General features: G+C 39.6%; 1 protein-coding gene across 1 annotated transcript in view; it reads right to left on the reverse strand.

Annotated features, from left to right (window-relative positions):
• Nucleotides 1-19542, reverse strand: part of SLIT3 (slit guidance ligand 3) — a gene marked incomplete at both ends in the record, with an annotated part of 527658 nt that overhangs the window by 175127 nt on the left and 332989 nt on the right. The window contains one exon of the mRNA XM_082324538.1: nt 10093-10234. Within this exon, the coding sequence (XP_082180664.1) occupies nt 10093-10234 (142 nt within the window). The remainder of the gene's footprint in view (nt 1-10092; nt 10235-19542) is intronic.

Below are 19542 nucleotides of genomic sequence, written 5' to 3' on the forward strand. Positions count from 1 at the left end.
CAGAAATAATTTCCCATCTCAGCAGACTTTATTGGGTCCCATGGACTTGGGATCAGAGTTTGCAGGAAGAATTTTACTTGTATACAGGCACATGGCTGTGAACGCAAATCCAGGAAAGAGAGAGTCATGAGGTTGGAGAGATCTGGCAATTTCCAACTCCCTACTGCTGAAACGCAGCCTAATTGCATACTTCATTCAACCAGCATCCATGTGTTCACGTGCGTTTATGTTTCCGAGATGCTGCGGTGCAGCAAACACAGCAGAAACGTGGATCCCACTCCTGGATTTTTGTGACACCCAGTGATTCCAGTTCAGACCCAGTACTTCCAGTTCAGAAGGCTCCAAGGAGACCAGCCCGCAGGGTGCTACATAGAGGATGAGGTTCTTGTATTCACATCAACAACGCAGCATCTGCTCTGAGGCTAACTCAACATTAGACCTCTGCTGAGCGCTTTTTCTTGTTACTTTTGGATTGGGTTTTGGGGGGTTTGTTTTGGTTTTGTTTATTTTTTTTTTAATCTGAAGCTCAAAGTCTATACTTGGCAGACACATGGTTTCTACAGTGCCTACTGCAAAGTAACAGTTGGCCTATGGTTACATTTCATAAATGTAAAAAAGCAGGAATGGTTTTAACAAAGCAGACTCATAATGTTTGCTTTACTGAGAGCAAGTTTTTGTTCCGTTAGGCCCCAGAAAGACCAATCCCTTAACAAGTCGCATTGCTATTTCATTATTACTTTAGTAGGGCAGTCCTGCCCACGCTCTATTGACTTCCAGTTACTTCAAGAAACTTCCAGCCCAGATCACTTTCCAAATTTAGTAACAATGCAATAACTAGCTCAGGGATCTGAGGATTTCAAGTTGGTTTGCATTGTATTTGTCAAGTTTTCACACAAAATTATATTTTTAGACTTAGTGGAAATAGAAGCAGTAAACTGAGAGAAAGGAAAAATAGTAATTGTTTAATCTATAATCTAACTTAGGGTGAAGGGCTCTGTGTGTTCTGTAACATCTATTTTTAGTACACATTTACACATACTGACAAGGAAAAGGTAAAACACAAGAAATAAGTAGGAAAATTAAATAGCTTTCTGGTAGTTGAAGTTCTGCCACCTGTAATATTTTGTCAATAAAACAGATTCTGTCATTTGAATACAAACATTCCTCAAATCCTTTGTTCTTTACCTAATTTTTTTTAGGAAAATAAACAGAAGAACACATGTAAGCCAAAAGACAATTAGTGTTTCATGCAGTAAAAAATCTGATTAGGATATTTTATTTCAAAGTTATGATTTTATGCTCCCCACTTTATTTTCTGTGATTCCTTCTACACTTTCATAATCAACTTTCAGGACGTATATACTCATTGTACATTACAATCGCCTCATTTTGCTTGGCAAAACAGGAGCTTTTGAGTGACATTTGTATTAGATAAAAAGATATATGCCTTTTGGTTCATACCATTCATTTTTATTAATAAGGTTAAATTTATGTTCCTGCTAGACTGAAGTGATGTCTCTGGAAAAAAAGAACACACACAAAAAAAGCCCAAACCAAAAAAAACCAACTATCCCAAAACTACAAACCTTGTAAGGTTACTAACTCCTACACAGCTTGCCTGAGTAAAATTCATGTGCACTAACTTTTTTTTTTTTTTAAAGAAATCTCACAATTATAAAGAGAAGAAGGTAAAAAATGATACAGCCAAAATGAAAATTAACGTGTATGAAATCTACATTTATCAAAACAAAAACATCTTCTTATGCCTATAGATGACAATAGTTACACTTAATTTTACAGATAAAAGAGGTAAGAAATAAATCCTGCCTTGATCTTACAGCAGAAACTCCCTGCCGTTACTGCTTGTTTCTAAAACCGTGAAACGTAGCTTCCCGTTTTCCTTAATCTGTCTCAGCACAGAAGACACCTTTATGCTTAACATTTCCCATATATTTATATTTTCTCTACTGACTCTCAATCTAAAATATTTTCTTTATTCTTTGTGTCTTACCACCACAGAATAGAAGATTTTCTACATATTTTTGGCCTGACAATAGAAGCCTCTTTTTTATAGTGAATGCAAGGAGTGAATGACACAGTTTGCCTGGTGAGATCCAGAAAATAGTAGTCAGATTTGACATGTGAAGCTGTCCAGAGCCAATTCAGAGAAGTGAATGAAAATCATATTGTATGATTCAACTCCAGGAGCCAACCTGATTCCCTAGCCAGAGAACTTGCCACCAGAGGCAATTATGGAACATTTATTACAGTGTTCAAAAATACTGTGCTGGCTTCAGCTACAGTATTTACTGGAAGCCTGGGAAAATTATTATAATTTTCTTCTAGGAGGAAGAACAGTGTTAAATGCAGAACTGTCATTCCTCTATCCACAAAGTTTACAGTTTCTACACACTTGTATCATTGAAAAAGGAAAAAACTCTTGCCTTTAAGAAGCTGAGAACTTCAAAGCTAATTGTTAATATACATGAAATTGTTATGGTGCAGTTAATTTATAATTTATATAAGAAAGAATTAATTTTATTACAATAAATAGTTACCAGTGCTCAATCTTTTTATAATAGCTTTTCTGACTTTATTTTAATCAGTGGAAAATTGATTTTGAACATACCAGTAATTTAAATGCCCAGAACTTGTTGATCACCTTCCTCAAATCACAACAGCTTCATCAAGATTTATAACTGAAGTCCCTGCTCTCCTATAATACACGCTCCTACAGGTACTGAAGAACAGAGAAGGTTAATTCCTGCCCACGAGAATCACTGAAGCAACAAAAGCAACAAACTTGCCGATCTACAGGTCTGTCTGCAACACTGCCCAACACAGTGGTACCCTCATGACAGCAGTTCTCCAAATATTAAATTTGTCAGAAAAGCATTAATTAAAGGTGGAACAAGTAGAACATCACCTTTCAAAGTGATTCTCTTGCAGAAAAGTAGGTTCATTTTCATTTTGACAGAACCATGAGAAAACCAACAGTTAAGTGCATTAGATTTTTCCTTAGTGCTCAAACTCCAGCATTTTTCCTAAGAGTAGAAAATATGCACCAAAATGAAGCACTACTCATACCTACAAAAATATCAGTCACCAATTCAGCTGTCAATAGTGAGAATGATAAACTAAACCAACACAGAACAAGTGACTCAAAACTGACCTTAAGCCAAACCTAGATGCTGGTAGAAGGGCTGCCATCCTATTTTACTCTGCTCAGAAGCCAGATGGGAAGCTGTGGTTATTATCTCACCAGATATGGGTGCCTAAGCAGCACTCTTCCTTGAGGGACTGTCAGCCTCTTTACTCTGTCTGGAGTAATTACATCAGCATTTAAACAAAAGGTCCTCATTTCTGATTTAGAGACATCCTATCCAGCATTACTCTTGGTTTATACAATTATATTTCTCTTAATCTCACCAGACAGAGAGCATTGTAAAGGTTAAGTAACAGTGATAAAGCAAGCTTGATATGAAAAAGCACAGGTTTGATATCTAAGATCAGTTTCAAGATCTAAGGATACACTTTGGATTCCGGAGTTTGATTTATAAGTCTGCAGATGATTGGGACTTGGCTTTTCAAACTAATTAGCATTGCACAGCACAACGTGTTCAAAGCACAGCTCCTATTGACTTTTGCTGCAGCTGTAAGTCCTCAGCACTTCTGAATATCTCAGCTGAGTCAGCCAGAAACGGAGGATTACATCACTAGTGACCACCCATGAAAAGTTTGTGCAAGTCACTTGCCCAGAATCAATTAATAAAACCACTGGCAAGAAGAGATACAACCCAATTCTCCGAACAGCATTCATGAGATTATCTTCCCCACAGTCCCCATTTTAGAATTTCCCTGTTTCTGCAACAAATAAACAGATCCTATATACACAGGCTCCCTCACTACACAACCCTGATGCATCCCTAGACAACAAGAAACAAATCCGGTCTCTTAACAGCAACATGAGACTATGCTGTAATTAAAGTGCATACCACAACAAATATATACAAAAGCGCTGAATGAAGACTCCAGCTGCAAACATTAACTTTGCCATGTTCTAATTTTTTAAAATTTTTTTTAATACTATATTTGATTTAGTGGATTCAAAAAGAAAAGCTGAAATAACTAATTCCATCACAAGGAAACTCATGTGCAATGGAAGTACGCCACCCAGACCTCTGCATTGATGCCTAACTGGAATAGCAGCAGTTAAAACAGTAAATGCCTGTGTAGCCTAACAGTTAATCTCTGCGTGGATGGTCACTACTGCACAGGGACAAAGATAGGCCAACTGTTGCCGGGTTTCTCAAGCACGCGGTGACAAGGCAGGAAGGCTCTGGAAGACACGTGTGTTTTCTGGTGGGAAGAGACTCCTCGGCTCCATCTTCACCTGCCCTGGCCCTGCAGCCTGCCCAGCTCCCACCCAAGCTGCCCAGTGTCCCCAGCCCTCCTGCCGCATCCCCAAAGCCCACCTGGCAGAGCTTGTGGCCCAGGCTCGCTACCAGCAGTCTCAGGCCTTAGCACCAAGCATTCCCCACTTTTTCAGACTCATAGCACTTCTATCAATCTGTCTTGATTTCCTTTGTTCCCAATCTTTCTCATCGTATGTTTTGTTGTTTCCTCATTTGAGTTCAGCCTTCTTTTCCCAACAGTTTCTGTACGGGGCCCAGCTAGTCTTTATTCTCTCAAGTGTCTGTCCCAGGCCACAACCCAGCCCTTAGCACCAGCAATTAATCAAGTCCTTCTTTTACACAATCTGAAGATCCTTCAGGGAAGCAGCACCCAGTGCCAGCGCTGGCGCCGGTGGTTGCTGCTCCGGCCGCCCAGGAGCCCGCCTGCCTCTGGGCACCACAGCGTGAGCACCCTCCACCACGCGCTCCGGACCAGACAGCAGCAGGAGGGCCAGCCGCTGGGGGGCTGTTCCCCGCTTTCGCTCAGGAAGGTCTTACACAAACTTACAAAACACAAAGTAGTAGTTCCTGCATTACTGTTTTAAAGTGTACAAAATTCTCAGACAAAAGCTGTCCAGAATCAATACCCTAAAATACAGCCTTGTTCGCAGCGATAAATAAAAAAATTAAGTAGATCAGTCTGAGACAGACAAGCAGCATGAAAACTTCATTCTAAGGAAGGGACAGAGGAAAAGCGTAGCGAGGTGGGGAAAAGATTAATAGGGAGTTACTGATCAGTCTCCAGCGCTCTCCAGGCATCAAATGAGCCTGGCAGGCAGCATGTTGAAGCAAAAATACCGTCTGAAACACTACAGACAGGGCTAGCCATGCCATTACTCCCAGTGGCCAACATCTGCAAGCGCAGGAAAACTGTCCTTTCCCTGGCATAAAACCAGCCAACTACTAATGACTGAGAATGGGCAGACAGTGCCAGAGCTCAGATCCATCCAGCCCAATGTCCGGAGCCAACAACCACCCAAACCACATGCTGAGGGAAAGCCGCTGTTGTGGCAAGCGTGTTTCTCTCAACACCCTTCCCAGCTCCCACAAGCTGCAGGGCAGTGACTCTCGCAGGCACAGCTGGTAGCTTTGGATTTAACAGGTCTCTACTATTTCCTGGCTTTGCTGCCTCCGTGGGCTGAGCTGTCCCTCAGCCTGACAGGCACCGGCCGTGAGGCTGCGATCAAGTCTGATCAGAAAAACAGATTCTTTGGAGACTTTGTCTCCTGCTAGTTTGTAGATCATCCCTCCCTTCCCATATCCCACCAAGGTCAAGTCCATTCTGCATTCATACTATGTTCCCTATTCATCTTGCATGCATTTCCTCTCACCCTTTCTAAATAAATGCAAACTTCTCCTTTTATTGTAGATGCTGTTCCAATGTAGTGAAATGACTATATTGTTCATTTACCAGCAAGCCATCAAGCCATATTTGTTTTGGTATTTCTTTTTCAGTAAATGCCTCCAGGTGCTTAATGACTTTTGTTTTCATCCAAGTATTCATGCAAAACTTTTCTGTGCTTATTCTCATGTATTTCTCCATAACATACACTGTTCATTTCTCCTCTGAAAAACACAAGAGAGCCACTTTGTAAGCAGAGAATCTTTTATAACATTCAACACACAGTCTGTATTCCTCAGCTTCAATTTCTTGTAACTCATTTTTCCTCAGTCAATTTGGCTGCTGCTGTCTGCTCCCCACAGAACAAGAAGCTTTATAAAAAAATGAATTGCATTCTGTACATTCTAGCTACCTGTTTTATGAAATTATGAAAAAGCAAGGCTGGGATACAGATTTCTAGCTTTCCTACACTCCTTTATTTGATAATAAACATTCTTGCAATGAGGGCCTTCAGGATAACGCACCCTGGGGAGAGGTGTAGTAGAGTAACACAACAGACTTCTAAGTCACATGGGGCAGCGGTCAGCAGCAAGGGAAGATTAGTGTCATATGATGCTTGTTTTATGTTCCATGACAGGCGAGTTGTCTGTTTTGTGACAGGTTTTTATCAACAAAAACAAATTTAGGACTTGTTGGCAGCTTTGTCAGAGAAGGTTCTGCCTACCCATGTTAATGAAGAAAGGCAGGAAGGCTGAGTAAAAGATCTTTAATTAATACCGAAACACAGAGCGAAATGTAGGTCACCTTTAATAACCATGTTAGAGGAACAGCTGTGTGTTTCATTTTTGTAGAACAGTTTGTCAGTCAAGGGTTCTTATCGGACACAATTTGGTTTACAAAGAAATACTGAGTTAAGGGGAAATAGAAGAACTAGAAAGCTGTAACTGAATGCAACTAATAAGCAAGCAAAGGAACTTGGAAATGCCCCAAGTGGAACTGAGGAAGGCACAGCACTTTAATACTATCATATAAATATTATGGATGGACTACAGTCTGTAGGGGGAAATGTATTTCAGTGGAATGAATATTTGCAACGCTAGATAGAAACGCCTGAATGAAAAATACACCATCTCAAGTAATATCGCTTAGGATGCTATGTAACAGCAACCCAGCCGTGTAGTTTGTCAGTACCCCGTATTCCATAGGAGGAATCTCATCTCTAGTAAGAGTTAGGTCTCTCAAAGACGATGAGGATCAGATCACAGGATTACAGAGTCCAGAAAGAAGTGCTCAGGCAGCACCACTACGTAGCCACCTTTTATACAAAGGGTCTGACTAAATGCCAGCCATGTGGTACAAATCCCAAGGGAAAAAAAACAACCGTCCTGCTGTGTGAGAGCAAGAGATGTAGGTTGCAGCACGTAGAGAGAATTTACTTGGCCCCATTGCTATAACACTACAGTGAAAGAGTATTCTGTCTAACATATCAAATCAAAAGACAGTCATTATTCCATGTGTAGCTGGAACCAGACCTCTGGATGGATTTTATATTGAATAAGCCCAGAGCAGCCTCAGACAAACTGAATTTCTGAGCCGTATGACAGGCTTCTGCATAAACCAAATAGCTATCTTGGTGAAAAGAATTGGTGTCAGGATTTTTCCAGGAAAACACTGCGGCGGCTTCTTCCATCTTTCCAGAAATATTTTTCTATGTAACTATATTGTTTACTCTATATAAGAATATACAATGCTTTGCCCTTGGGTATAAGGTTAATTGCTCTTTTTTGCTAGTACTTTTACAAAATGAAAACACCATTTTACCAGTAGGAAACACTCTATGTAAGTGACGCCACTTGCTAAGACTTACTCTGATAGGATCATAGAACCATTGAATAGTTTGGGTTGGAAGGTACCTTTAAAGGCCATCCAGTCCAACCCCCCTGCAATGAGCAGGGACATCTTGAACCAGATCAGGCTGCTCACAGCCCCGTCCAACCTGACCTTGAGTGTTTCCAGGGATGGGGCATCTCTGGGCAACCTGTGCCAGTGTTTCACCACCCTCATCGTAAATAGATAGAGCTACTTAAACGTCTTTATATATATACGTTCCATAAAAATGAAATCTTTACAGGATTGATTCCCACAGAAAGTGAGCAATAAATGTTTTCATGAGGGCTACACTCTGCGTTCTGCAGAACTACTCCCACCTGAAGTGCCTCTGTGTTGCAAAGGATATGTGCAGGATTAGAGCGATACAGGATATTTATCTACAGACAAAGACTCAAATAAGTCCTGCCTAAAGTGCACGAAGCCTGACAGATCTAAATCATTAAACGGTGTGCTAAGAGCTTTATGTTGTGTTCTATGGATCTAGAAGGTTTATAACCCCCACGTTATGAAAGTTTCTCAAAATGCATGCATCTTGACTCGCTACCTCATCATCTAACTTAAAGGCTCTCCAGGTCTTCCTTCACTTCCTGCTCTCCTAAGTTGCTTTTACAAGTTACAGGGACCAGGTTTGCAGGCTGGAGCAACCAAAACAGAGACACGACTTAGATACTCGATGCTATTATAACAACACTAAAAACAAACAATTTCACTTGCTTTCTCACACTGAGGCGCGCTGCTGCCAGGAGAGTGCTGGAGGGCACCAATCTTGGTCCTCCTGCAGATGCTGCTCTCCATGTGACTGGCATGGAGCCACAAAGATCATCTGATCTCTGCTAGCACTTTCAACACTAAAAAATAAAGTTTTGCAATTCTCCTAGCCCAACCCTAATTTGTGAGCAAGTCTGGACCAATTTCATCCTCTGTCCCTTATTATTGAACCATTCCAGCCACTCCTGAAAATTTGTAGTCCATCTGACAGAACTGGAAACAGGACTAAAACATTGAATATTCTTAGTATGCCAAACACAATTTATATTTTCAGGATAATTTTAACTGACTGTCATGCACAGAAAAACAAGTATTACATGCATATTTTGTGTGCCACAATATACTGGAAATGAACATAACCAATACATTCTGAACTTTGTCAGGAGGCGAGCAAGCAGGTAATGGGCATTCAGAACAGCTTGCATAAGGGTTTATATTTCCTGTAAACATTTTTACATGCTCTAGATACATCCTCAACAATGTTAATTTTAAGATGTTGTTTATTCTTTGCATGTACTGAGCTAATTTTTTCATTTCTAATATATCTTTTCTGTGGAGATGCACCATCAAGCATAAGCTACCCCTAAACTGTTGTGCTGAGATAGCAATCCAAACAAATTTGAGGTGAATCTTCAATTACAAAAGCAACTGATAAAGTGACTTAAAGGAGTGGCGGTGGAGAGCAGATCACCAGCAAACAACATAGCACATCATCTTCCTTGGCCATAACTGTCACATCCCTGGCATATCATAGCGGGCCAGGCTACACATGAGCAATGCAACTTATGCTTTATCCTAGTGAATTTTGCTATGTAGCAGTATTTCTACTGCAACGAGAAGCTGAATGAGTCCAGTGACTACGCAAACATTTGAACCCATCCTACGTAGACTGTAAAAGCTGGCTGGATGTCAGTAACCTCTGTACGACAAGCACCTAAAAAGGAAAAGGAATTGATCTGCATTCCCTATGGACTAACCAAAAGCAACTTGGTTTAATGTAACAGTATTTCAGGACCACAGTAGTATGAAGTCACGGACACAAAAATAGATGATTACAATTCCTAAAGGCAGTAGAGACAAACAAGCCTGTAAAACCAGCATCTGATATCACAACACAAAAAAGTCACAAAAGTGTTAAAGAATTGGCAATAACAAAATGTGGGAGACAAGAAATAGAAGGTAAAATCAGGAGGGACAATGTGTTCTGATGTTATACTTCGCTTCATTACAAATGCATCCTGCCAAGCTAACAAGAAATCTCTCCATCTCTTGGGGAATGGACCAACTAAAAATAAACCAATTCAATTTCAAAAAAAAGGACTGTGTATTTCTCTTTCCTGACTATAAACTGTAATCCCAGATTTGTGAGATGTAAATACGATCTGAACATAATATGACAAGAACTTCATCTTGCTTTGGGCTAGAGAAACTTCAAACAATATCTTAATTTACATTAAAGAATGGTTTGAGCCTGTAGATCAAAAGAAGGAGAGCAAAGAGGACAACGACAATATACCTGGTAACTGCTCGGAACAGTTTTCAAAACACGTGCCTTTCTTCCACACAGGAGGCTATGATACGACATGGACTAAAACCGGAGAGACATGGAAAAGAATGGTGCATTACACTGGCACTTACATTTCCCAAATGTCCTCTGGTAGGTTAGCTGGAATTTCTGTTAAGCCCCTTCCTCGACAATCCACTACGTTGTTGCTGCAGGTGCAGGCAGATGGGCAAGTGATGGAACTGGCACTGCACGACGGAGGTTCAGACTGGGAACCTGAGACGTAAGGAAAACACTGAACGTTACTTTTGAAAAATGATCACCTGAGATTTTAACAACAAAATACATCAGCCTCTGAGTTTTCCAGACCCTTTTACTATGTTAAGTAATAATGTATTTGGATTCAGTGAATATAATGTGCTGCAAATCAACTGCAGAAAAAACATGTAAAAGATTACTGTATTCTTATTCTTCCTCAGTCTCCACTCTATCCATCTCTTTCCCTCATGAACACTTCTTTGGCCCCCTCCATGATCAGCCATGAGAGTTTATTCAAAGATTTAAAAAATAAGCCTTAAGATCAAGTAGTATTTCCGAAAGTTATCTTTGCCTAGAAGTTTCGATTACATAAACACTCCTCGAGTATTTTTACATACTGAGAGAAGACTGCCATCAATGATGACTTATGTTTTTGAAATGAGGTAACCTCTTATGGCATAAAGACTGGAAATATAAAGCTAGTTTTTTTCAGGATTAGACAATGCAGTTAATGGAAACACAAAAAGAATTTAGAAAAATGTGAGTTCAAACCTTCAAATCCTTGCTTAATCTAATAGTTCCACTGAAAGACAAGAAACTACTTATGGAGCAAAGGTTTAGCATGAGGACGTTGCTCTACATACGTTCTAGTCGATCCATTAGATTCAGGTTTAATTAAGTGTCATTAAGTTTTTTTTGAAACTAGCAATTATGTCAATTTTACTCAAATGGTTATGATTCTTACATTTAAAATTTTGATATACACACACTTAGACATAGAGAAAATGGTTTTGCTATGCTAATTGAGGTTATCAAGATGTAGCAGTTACCGACTTATTTATGGTGAGTCATATTGCCAAAGTACACGTAACACAAGAAACCTCAAGTACCTTTTTGACCAGACAGAGAGGGCTGAATGCGGAGGCTTGTGTTGGTAAGTGACAAAATCATCATAGAAACAGGAAAAACGGGTATTTTTCTAGATTACAGTAGATTATAATCACAGAACATATTTGATCCTTTGGTTGGAAAAATTAAAACATCATAATTGTCAAATAACAAATACATGTGAAAACATGGAAAACTATACACAAAGCTGTACATTCTTGGGTTTTGTCTTGGCAAAGACCCGTGATTGATACTTTCATACATAAGAACTGCAGATGACAAAAAGTCCAAAAATATTTGTTTGCATCAATTTGCAAACCAATATCATTACGACAATTAAAATTTTATAACAATGCAACATTCTTATAAATTTTTTCTCTTGACCTATGCCTACATACCCTCTGGTTTAGCCCTTAACCGTGTACAACAACGTCAACTCGTATAGCAAGCCTACATATGTTCCTATTTTCAAAGACTTGTAAACAGCAATGAAAAGTCAACATTAGAAAGACATCCAGTGGCACCTCTAAGTGTCATTATTTTGAAAGGCAAGCACAGTTTGAAAAGATGTCAGCAGAAAACTTCTACAGGCTGACTTTGCACTTGCAGAGGGGGCATGTGAATTCGTTTCTGTTTGTCTGAATTTCCCTTAGTTCAAGCAAGTGGCCATCCCCTTTAAATATTATTTTGTAGCCAGAGATGACAGAACTGCCTTATATTAAAATATACTGTCGCGTTTCAGGATAAGATCCCCATTTCAACTGTGTACGAAATATTGCCAAGTTAAAGTACTGGGTTTGAAATTTTTTTTTCCTTGGGTCATCACCTGACTTTCTGTCAGGACAGCAGAAGAAAAACGTGGGTTTTAAATATAGCTTTCATTGATACTAATCAGAGCTGTGAGTGACTGTATTTTGGCAGACCAGACCTCAGAACTCCAGTTCAGGCATCCAGAAATTAGATTTTCAGAGGTAGTGACCACCTTGAAAAAAATGGATCTCACAGGACATTTGTGGCACGGGTAGCAGTCAAATTCATTCTTTATGAGAGTGGGCAGCTGCTTTCATCATGAGATGATCCTAATGATCCTTTCTCTTTGCTAAAATATCCTGTCTCATTTACAGTTCCCTTTCTGACTTCCATGACAGTTGAAGATAAGGAGTTTATCAGCAACAGTCTTTTATCTCAACACAGGGGTGGCTTCAATACTTGAGCAGCTTCACCCTACAGAATCAACTGGGCAAAAATCTACTGTAAAAAAATAATTCAATACTGTAATTAAAATCTAAATCCTAATTCATATGGCCCAAGAAATCAAATTCATATGTATCAGGCAACCTGAACTTCAACTTGTTCCAGTTTCAAAATCTTATTAGACATTGTCTTAACGTAGTCTACATATGTGACCATGTGTGCAATACAGTATTTAAGTTGTAGCTCTTTGAACTAAAAAAAAACCAAAAAACTTCACTAGTTAAATGTGTACATGTATAACAGGCAGGACAAGCAGCTCTCTTGGGTCTGTCTTCCGACTATAGAAATGCAGGGCAGACATACCATCATTGTGAATTAATAGAATTCCTTCAAAATTAATGGAGCTCTGCCGCATATCACCAACAGCACTGCCAGCTCTGCCTTTCACAGAGTCTAAGGTTTCTGTAAGATTTTAACTGTAAATACTTCCAAAAGTAGTTTATATTGCCTCAAAACGCACACAGGCCTCTGTTATGTTTGCATAAGAACAAGAGGTTTATTCTTACAACCTGACCACATACATTTTACGTTTTGTCTTTGTCTGCCTACCTTGTGGTGCAATGCCCAAAACAAAGAAGAATGAGGGAAGTGCAAACGAGCTATTGCAAGCTGTTAGGGATAGGGAGAAATTATCGAACTGGAAAGAAACACTTCAGAGCAATCCTTGCTCTCTGGGAGGCAAAAAGAAAGTTGGCAGCAAGGTCAAACCTTCCACACACCCTTTATCATCACACATCTGACGTGCTTTCTGAAGAGGCTTTGTAGCAAGGGGAAAATGCATTTTGCACAGTTACAACACTACAACATATCACCGTGGGTTAGAGAAGCAGTAATACACTCCCTTTTCATTAGGGTACAACATCAAAAAACCTGATGTATTGCCAGTCGGAGTTTTAAGAGTCTGTTCCTGACTCGACTGCATCTACATCAACAGCAGAAGATTCAGTGGACCTCAGCTCATCACCTCCATATTTTGTGTGACGCAGTACTGCAGAGTGCTCTACGCTAAAGGAATGGTTTGAAAGGAGGTTATTACATAAAGCGCTCTGAAAAAAGAGAGAAAAGACAGAAACGCCAGTCTTCCTTGCACAAAAAGCAGGTAGCAACAGTAACAAGGTGATAATTAATATCATCCTACAGTTAAATATCATGGAACTTTCCAGCAACTTTCTGAATGGGAAGGCCAAAGGGTAAATCAGAACATTAGTTGTGCTGCCCACTAAGCCTTTCAGATCCTCTCCAAACAAACACCTGATATATAGTTGACTGAAGCCAATAGGAGTCCTTTTATTTACTCTGAATTTGGACCAAAACCCATTTACCTGTGATTTTCCACTATGAAAGAGGAACTTCTGTGTGAATGGAGTTTTGATTTATGGCTAGTGAGTAAAACAAATAACCAATTAGTTAACCAGGGAGGTACATGATAGAGAGAGAAAGCAATATCATGTCTTTATTCTTAGCGCAGTTGCAACCGAAATGGGATGAAAAACTAACACCTTACACTGAAAGACAATAAAGTAAAAAGTAAAGAAAGAGGCCATCTTTGTGCGGACTCTTTATTTTCCACATGTAATGAGTGATCGGTTTTCTCATTTCACTTAAAATAGGATGGAAAGAGGAGTATTTTTATCAACTTAATTTCTCATTGCAAGCTGGAATTCTCTGAGTGCTCCAAAATATCCGGTACTCCTGCCACTTTTGACTGACATTTTGTGCTTAGAGTAAAACTACTTTTGATTCCATGCTGAATATAGCCCTTTAATATTCGGTGAATTCCTTTCTTCTTCATGAGCAGAAGCAGATCTAGACTGTAGATTTCTGAAAACTTTAATGAAATAAAAAGACTTTGTGCATAAATTGCTATCACTATTATCAAATGGTTTTGCTTATGTTTTTCCTTTGCAAAGAACAAAATACAGTATTACACATGCGTACTCAACAATCTAGCACGTATTCCATCAGCTCTTACACAAACAGTCATCTGTTAAGGTAAAGGCTTCTTGAATAATGCTATAAACAGAATTTCAAATCTGATTTGGATTTAACTGCTTCAGTTAAATGAGGATCTATTGTTAGCTCCACAGCAGATCTATAGAATTAAAGCACAAAAAAATCCAAGAAGGTTTAATCAGTTTAATGTTTGTATAGCTGTGGAGAGCTGGTAAAGAAAAGACTGGTCAAGAAAACAAGTCTAAGTAGGCTATGGAATTTGAAGTTCTTAAAATTAAAATTTGGGTATGATTTTCATAGGTATGCAGAGTATAAGCGCACAGATAGATCAAGGGCGCCAAGGCAATACGGCCTCTAAAGAAGGTATTTGAGATCTAAAAATGAATTTTCCTTTTGCTGCCAATACTTCTTCAAAAGAAAACACACAGGAAAAGCAAAAATATTTCAGGGTCAGGACGTTTGTGTCCTTCACAAGCGCAGTAAACTCCTTATGGCATGGATGCAACAAAAGCAAATTGCCATAGACAAGCCAGCTGCATTTATATTATTTTACTTCTGAAATTCTTCTTACTATCTGTCATCTTGTCATTTCAGATTTTTTCTGTTACACAGCAGCACTAGTTCACCATGTTAATTATATTTTTCTCCGAGAGATAAAAATCACCAACTCAATTATACATTTTGCTATTAAAAAACCAACACTAACAAAATGTGGAAGCTAGGATAGGAACATGATTAACAAAAATTACTATGCTTTTTGTGCCTGATGTAATGGAATGACAGCCTCAATAATTATGGTACTTAATATCTGGCATGCCATTAGCCCGTACCACTTTATTTTACAGTCTCAGACTACGTGTTATGGGGAGAAAGGAGACAGGGGAGAGACTTAGACCCAGCAGTTTACAGAGAAATTAAGTGCTTTTTTCAAATAAGCATCTCATTGGCCTCTAGCCTTTTAAGAGCAGCAAATAGACTGATATTACAATTAGAATAGAATGGTTATGGTGGATAAATGAACAGTTTAAATGTCACAGGCATTTAAAATAAATTTTGCAATGACTAAATAAACTAATCTCATTTGCACTGACACGCAATTACGGCACACTAAGTAGCGGGTTTTATTACCTCCTCACCTATCCAATTGCCTTTGCAGCAGTTCTTTTCCACCAGCAAAATGTTAGTTATTTGTAAAAAGTATTAATGGATTTTAAGATAAATCTGACAGGATTTACCGATTAAAAATCTTTGGTGACTTTATATCATTTTAAGTATAGCAGACATGAAATTATTGATCAATAAGCAAAACACTGTGAGTATTGCAGATCTGTGGATGTATTATGACCTTTTGCAGTTTAATTAAATAACCCGCTGGAAATTCTTACAATGCTGGGACACCTGAAATCAATTACTAGTACACGAGCTACAGTTTTCACTAGACTCCCAGAACACAATCTCAAAAAGATACCTAAAGCGGATGTATCGCTCTTGATTGGTGTTTGCATCCCAGTATTAAAATACACTTGAGCGTGCACAGTCGCGCAGACAGATACGGGCAAGTCAATCACAACTGACTATCTGCAAAGTTAAACTCCTTATTGCTGGCAACTATTCCGCTAACAGAGAAAAAATTGTACAAATGTGTTTAATCTACAGGAATGTGCAGCAAATGGTTTATGCAAATATTTCCATCTATGGTTGTTCAACAGCTTTTTGCTGAGCACAGCATTAAGTATTTATGATTAGTGACTTGAGCCCCTGATTGATGATGTTAATACCATCAAGTTCATGGTATGCAAAAATTCGCTAGTCATGAATATTCATTATTTGATTCAAGTTCACTGTTTTGCTGAACATTCCCAAACAGTAAATTTATCTGTTAAAAATTCATGGCACATGAGCACAACTGTTCTGTAGGCAAAGTCAACATCAATTGGTTTACAAACAAATATTGAGGAATACAAAAGGAAATATCCAATCGCAGTGAAAGGAAGGCCTAGTGTAATGAACGAAGCCTGCTTTATTCTACAAAAACCTACTTTGCGTATTTCAAAATATATCAGTAAAGTAACACCACTGAAAATCAGACCTTACTTCGCAACGTCTTATTCTAAAAGCACTAATATTGCATTTATTTAATTAACAGTAATAGTGCCAAAATTGTATGGAATACTTCTAAACAAAACTGAAGAAAGTAGAACAAAGAAGCAGGCTCACCTGTAACAACTGAGGTTTAATAGGTAGATTTGTTCTTCTGGAGGATTAATAAAACAGAATCTGTGAGACAACTTAAGTCCTTTCAAAACTATGACAACGTTGTTTTTCTCTCAGGGAAGTTTATTCCATTTAAGTCTTCCACAGGAGGGATTGAAAAGGTAGAGTTTGAATGTCTCCTATGCCCTGTGCCCACTCTGAGCCTTTCTTTGAACCTCTTCCTCCAGCCTTGCCAACACAGGCGTTTTCTCCTAAAAGCAGGCAGAACTTAACTTTCTGACTATTGCGCCATAAGGAAGGCAGTTGGTGTGTATTTGGTTCTCTGGGTTTGTATACTATTTGCTCTTCCAAAACAGGCTAAAGACTAAAAAAATAATGCTACTAGAAAGTCTTAAAAGATGCAGTGCCTCTGCAGTTCAAATGGCATCTCTGCACAGTAATCTCATTAAAGCCAATTCCTCAATTCGTATCAGCAGTCTGGAAGGTGCATATGAAGTGACATTTAAAAATAGGTCCAGAAATAATACAGTGAACTTATAAATATATTCAAGCATAAAAATGAAGAGGAAGACAAATTATTTAAGTGAAAGGACACCACCTGTACAAGGTTAAATGATAGATAATGGTCACGATCAATTGTAAGCCTATGAAGGGGGTATAGTTCTGGAACGGCCTTCTAAACAGGTTACCCATTAAAGACCCTGAACTGTTTCACGATGAAGTTTGATAAAGTTATGGAAGCGACAGGAACAGTTTAAGACTACGCTTTGAGTCCCTGCGGTTTGATTTGCTGGTATTCGAAAAGGAGTTTTAAACACGACTTGATTTTGTTTGATGGCACGTTTGTCTTTGCATCTTCCCCTGCCGCAGCTAACACAGGACCGTCCCTGCCTCAGCGCAAAAGCTGGTCTCTTCAGGAAGAGGAGGAAGGTGGGATTCACTTCAGTCGGAAGCGTTACAGACTGACACAGCTACTCAGAGGACGTCGGGCAGAATGTGACATTCCTCCTGAAAATGACACCCGAGGGGTCCAGCCTGGTCACGAGCTCAATCGATGGCCAGATCTGGAGCGAGGGAACACTTCTGTCCAGATGAGTGGGCAAGGACTGAAGAGTGAGGCATCCTCCCCTTCCCAGAGCCGCCTCGGAATTCCTTGGACCAAATTCTTTGGCAATTTGCGACACGCTAAGGAACACAGGGCAATAGCAACCTTTCTTGCCTTCCCCCTGGGGTAGGCGGAGGTTGCTGCCTTTGGTCTTTTGCAAGCGACCTCTGGTACATTCACGCTTTTTATGGTATCTGGAACTTATAGAATAACATTCTTATGGATCTTCTGACCTAAACACACTTGCCTGCAATTACCAGGAATTAATGCAATGAGCCAGGAGATCCCTTCGGCTTTGGTTCAGGGTGTCCGTGCCCAGGCGCTGGCTGCGGGGCCTCTGTGAGGAGAGGCCAGGGCTGCCCTGTGCCGGCTCCAGCCGGCCCCACAGCAGCCCTGCTGCAGGCACAGCTGAGCCGGGCAGTGCAGCCGGTGCTGCCCCTGGGAAAGCGTATTTGAGAAAGGGCAAAACAGCGGCAGGCAGTGAGGAGCGAGGAGAAAAGCGTGAGGAACAGCCCTGCGAGCAGCAAAGCCAGAGAATGAGGGGGGGAGGAGGTGGCGGGGCGGGTCTTGCTTGCTCCCCCGTCCTGTTGAGGAGGGGGAGCGGCTGGGTGGGCGCCTGGCAGCTGGCCATGGTCCCACCACACAGTTTTCATGGAACGGTGTAACATCGCTAAATTTCACCATCAATAAGACAGAAAATTACACAAACCGGATATTGACTGTTTGTAACTGTGTATTTGCCACCTATTCACTTACGGAATTCTGCAGTCATTTTATAAGCAGCTCTATGCTTTCTTAAATTACTCTTATTAATTGAGTATTCATAAACATGTTGCCCATCACATACATGCATAGAACAGAAAAAGTCTACAGGTTTCACACAAAGGCTTGGCCACATACTCAAAGCCAACCCTGTTCCTTCGTATTTAACACCGCCCTCTCTGCGAGCTCGCTCAGAGCAGGGCTGCGGCACCGACCCCTGGCAGGACAGACCACCATGATGCCTTTCCATTGTATACCAAAATACTACCAACGTACTAGTAATAAAACAAGCCACTGGTTTTGGATATTAACATAAAAACTAACCACATTATTATTCTTACAGCAACAGTTCAAAAGCTCAATGCCTGAATAATTATACCCCAACCCGCCATCGTTAAATAAGCATTAAAGAGCTACACATACTGCTTTGGGGAAAAGAGAATTCCAGAACAAAGGTAATTATACTGAAAAGGTTAGACATCATTTTCAGACAGTGAAGCTAAATGTACTGTCATTTAAAGCAAATTTTCAGCTTTGGTCTTCAAAGAAATATTAAGTGCCTTAGGAATACATATTTATCCCTCAGATTTGCAAGACGGTCCCCCAAATAAAAAACACCATATGCGGCATCTTACATATGAAGCAATTCAAGGAGTAAATTCTTACAGTATGAAACAACATAACTGTTAGTGCTAGAGCAAATTTAAACTTGTAATAAGAAACTTAATGGAAACAGAAAACAAACAAACTCTGATAAATAGCGATTAGTATCTCTCCAAACCTCCTATAGGATTTCATTTGAGGAGCACCTAACAAATGCACAGTATTGAAATGTTTCTTTAGACTAGACAGCAATGTTGGTTTGTGGTAGCAAATTATAACAGGAGGTAAAAATTCTATCAGAGTTACACAAAAAGTTTCTAAGACCAAATTTAAAGCACAATTTTTACCAAAAGGCTTTAGAAGTCATACAACGCTGAAAGTTCTGCATAGGCTCCATTGTACGAGCACTTATAGGGTCTGTTGACGGTCACAAAAAGCGTGAACCAACTTAACGGTGAGAAAAAAGATGTTATTTGTCCAATATGACTCACAGGTCACTGTTTTGGAAAGAGGTCAAAGTTAGATGAAATGGTTAAGCTCACTTCTA

Source organism: Platalea leucorodia, assembly GCF_965183815.1.
Source record: "Platalea leucorodia genome assembly, chromosome: 11".
NCBI lineage: Eukaryota > Metazoa > Chordata > Aves > Pelecaniformes > Threskiornithidae > Platalea > Platalea leucorodia.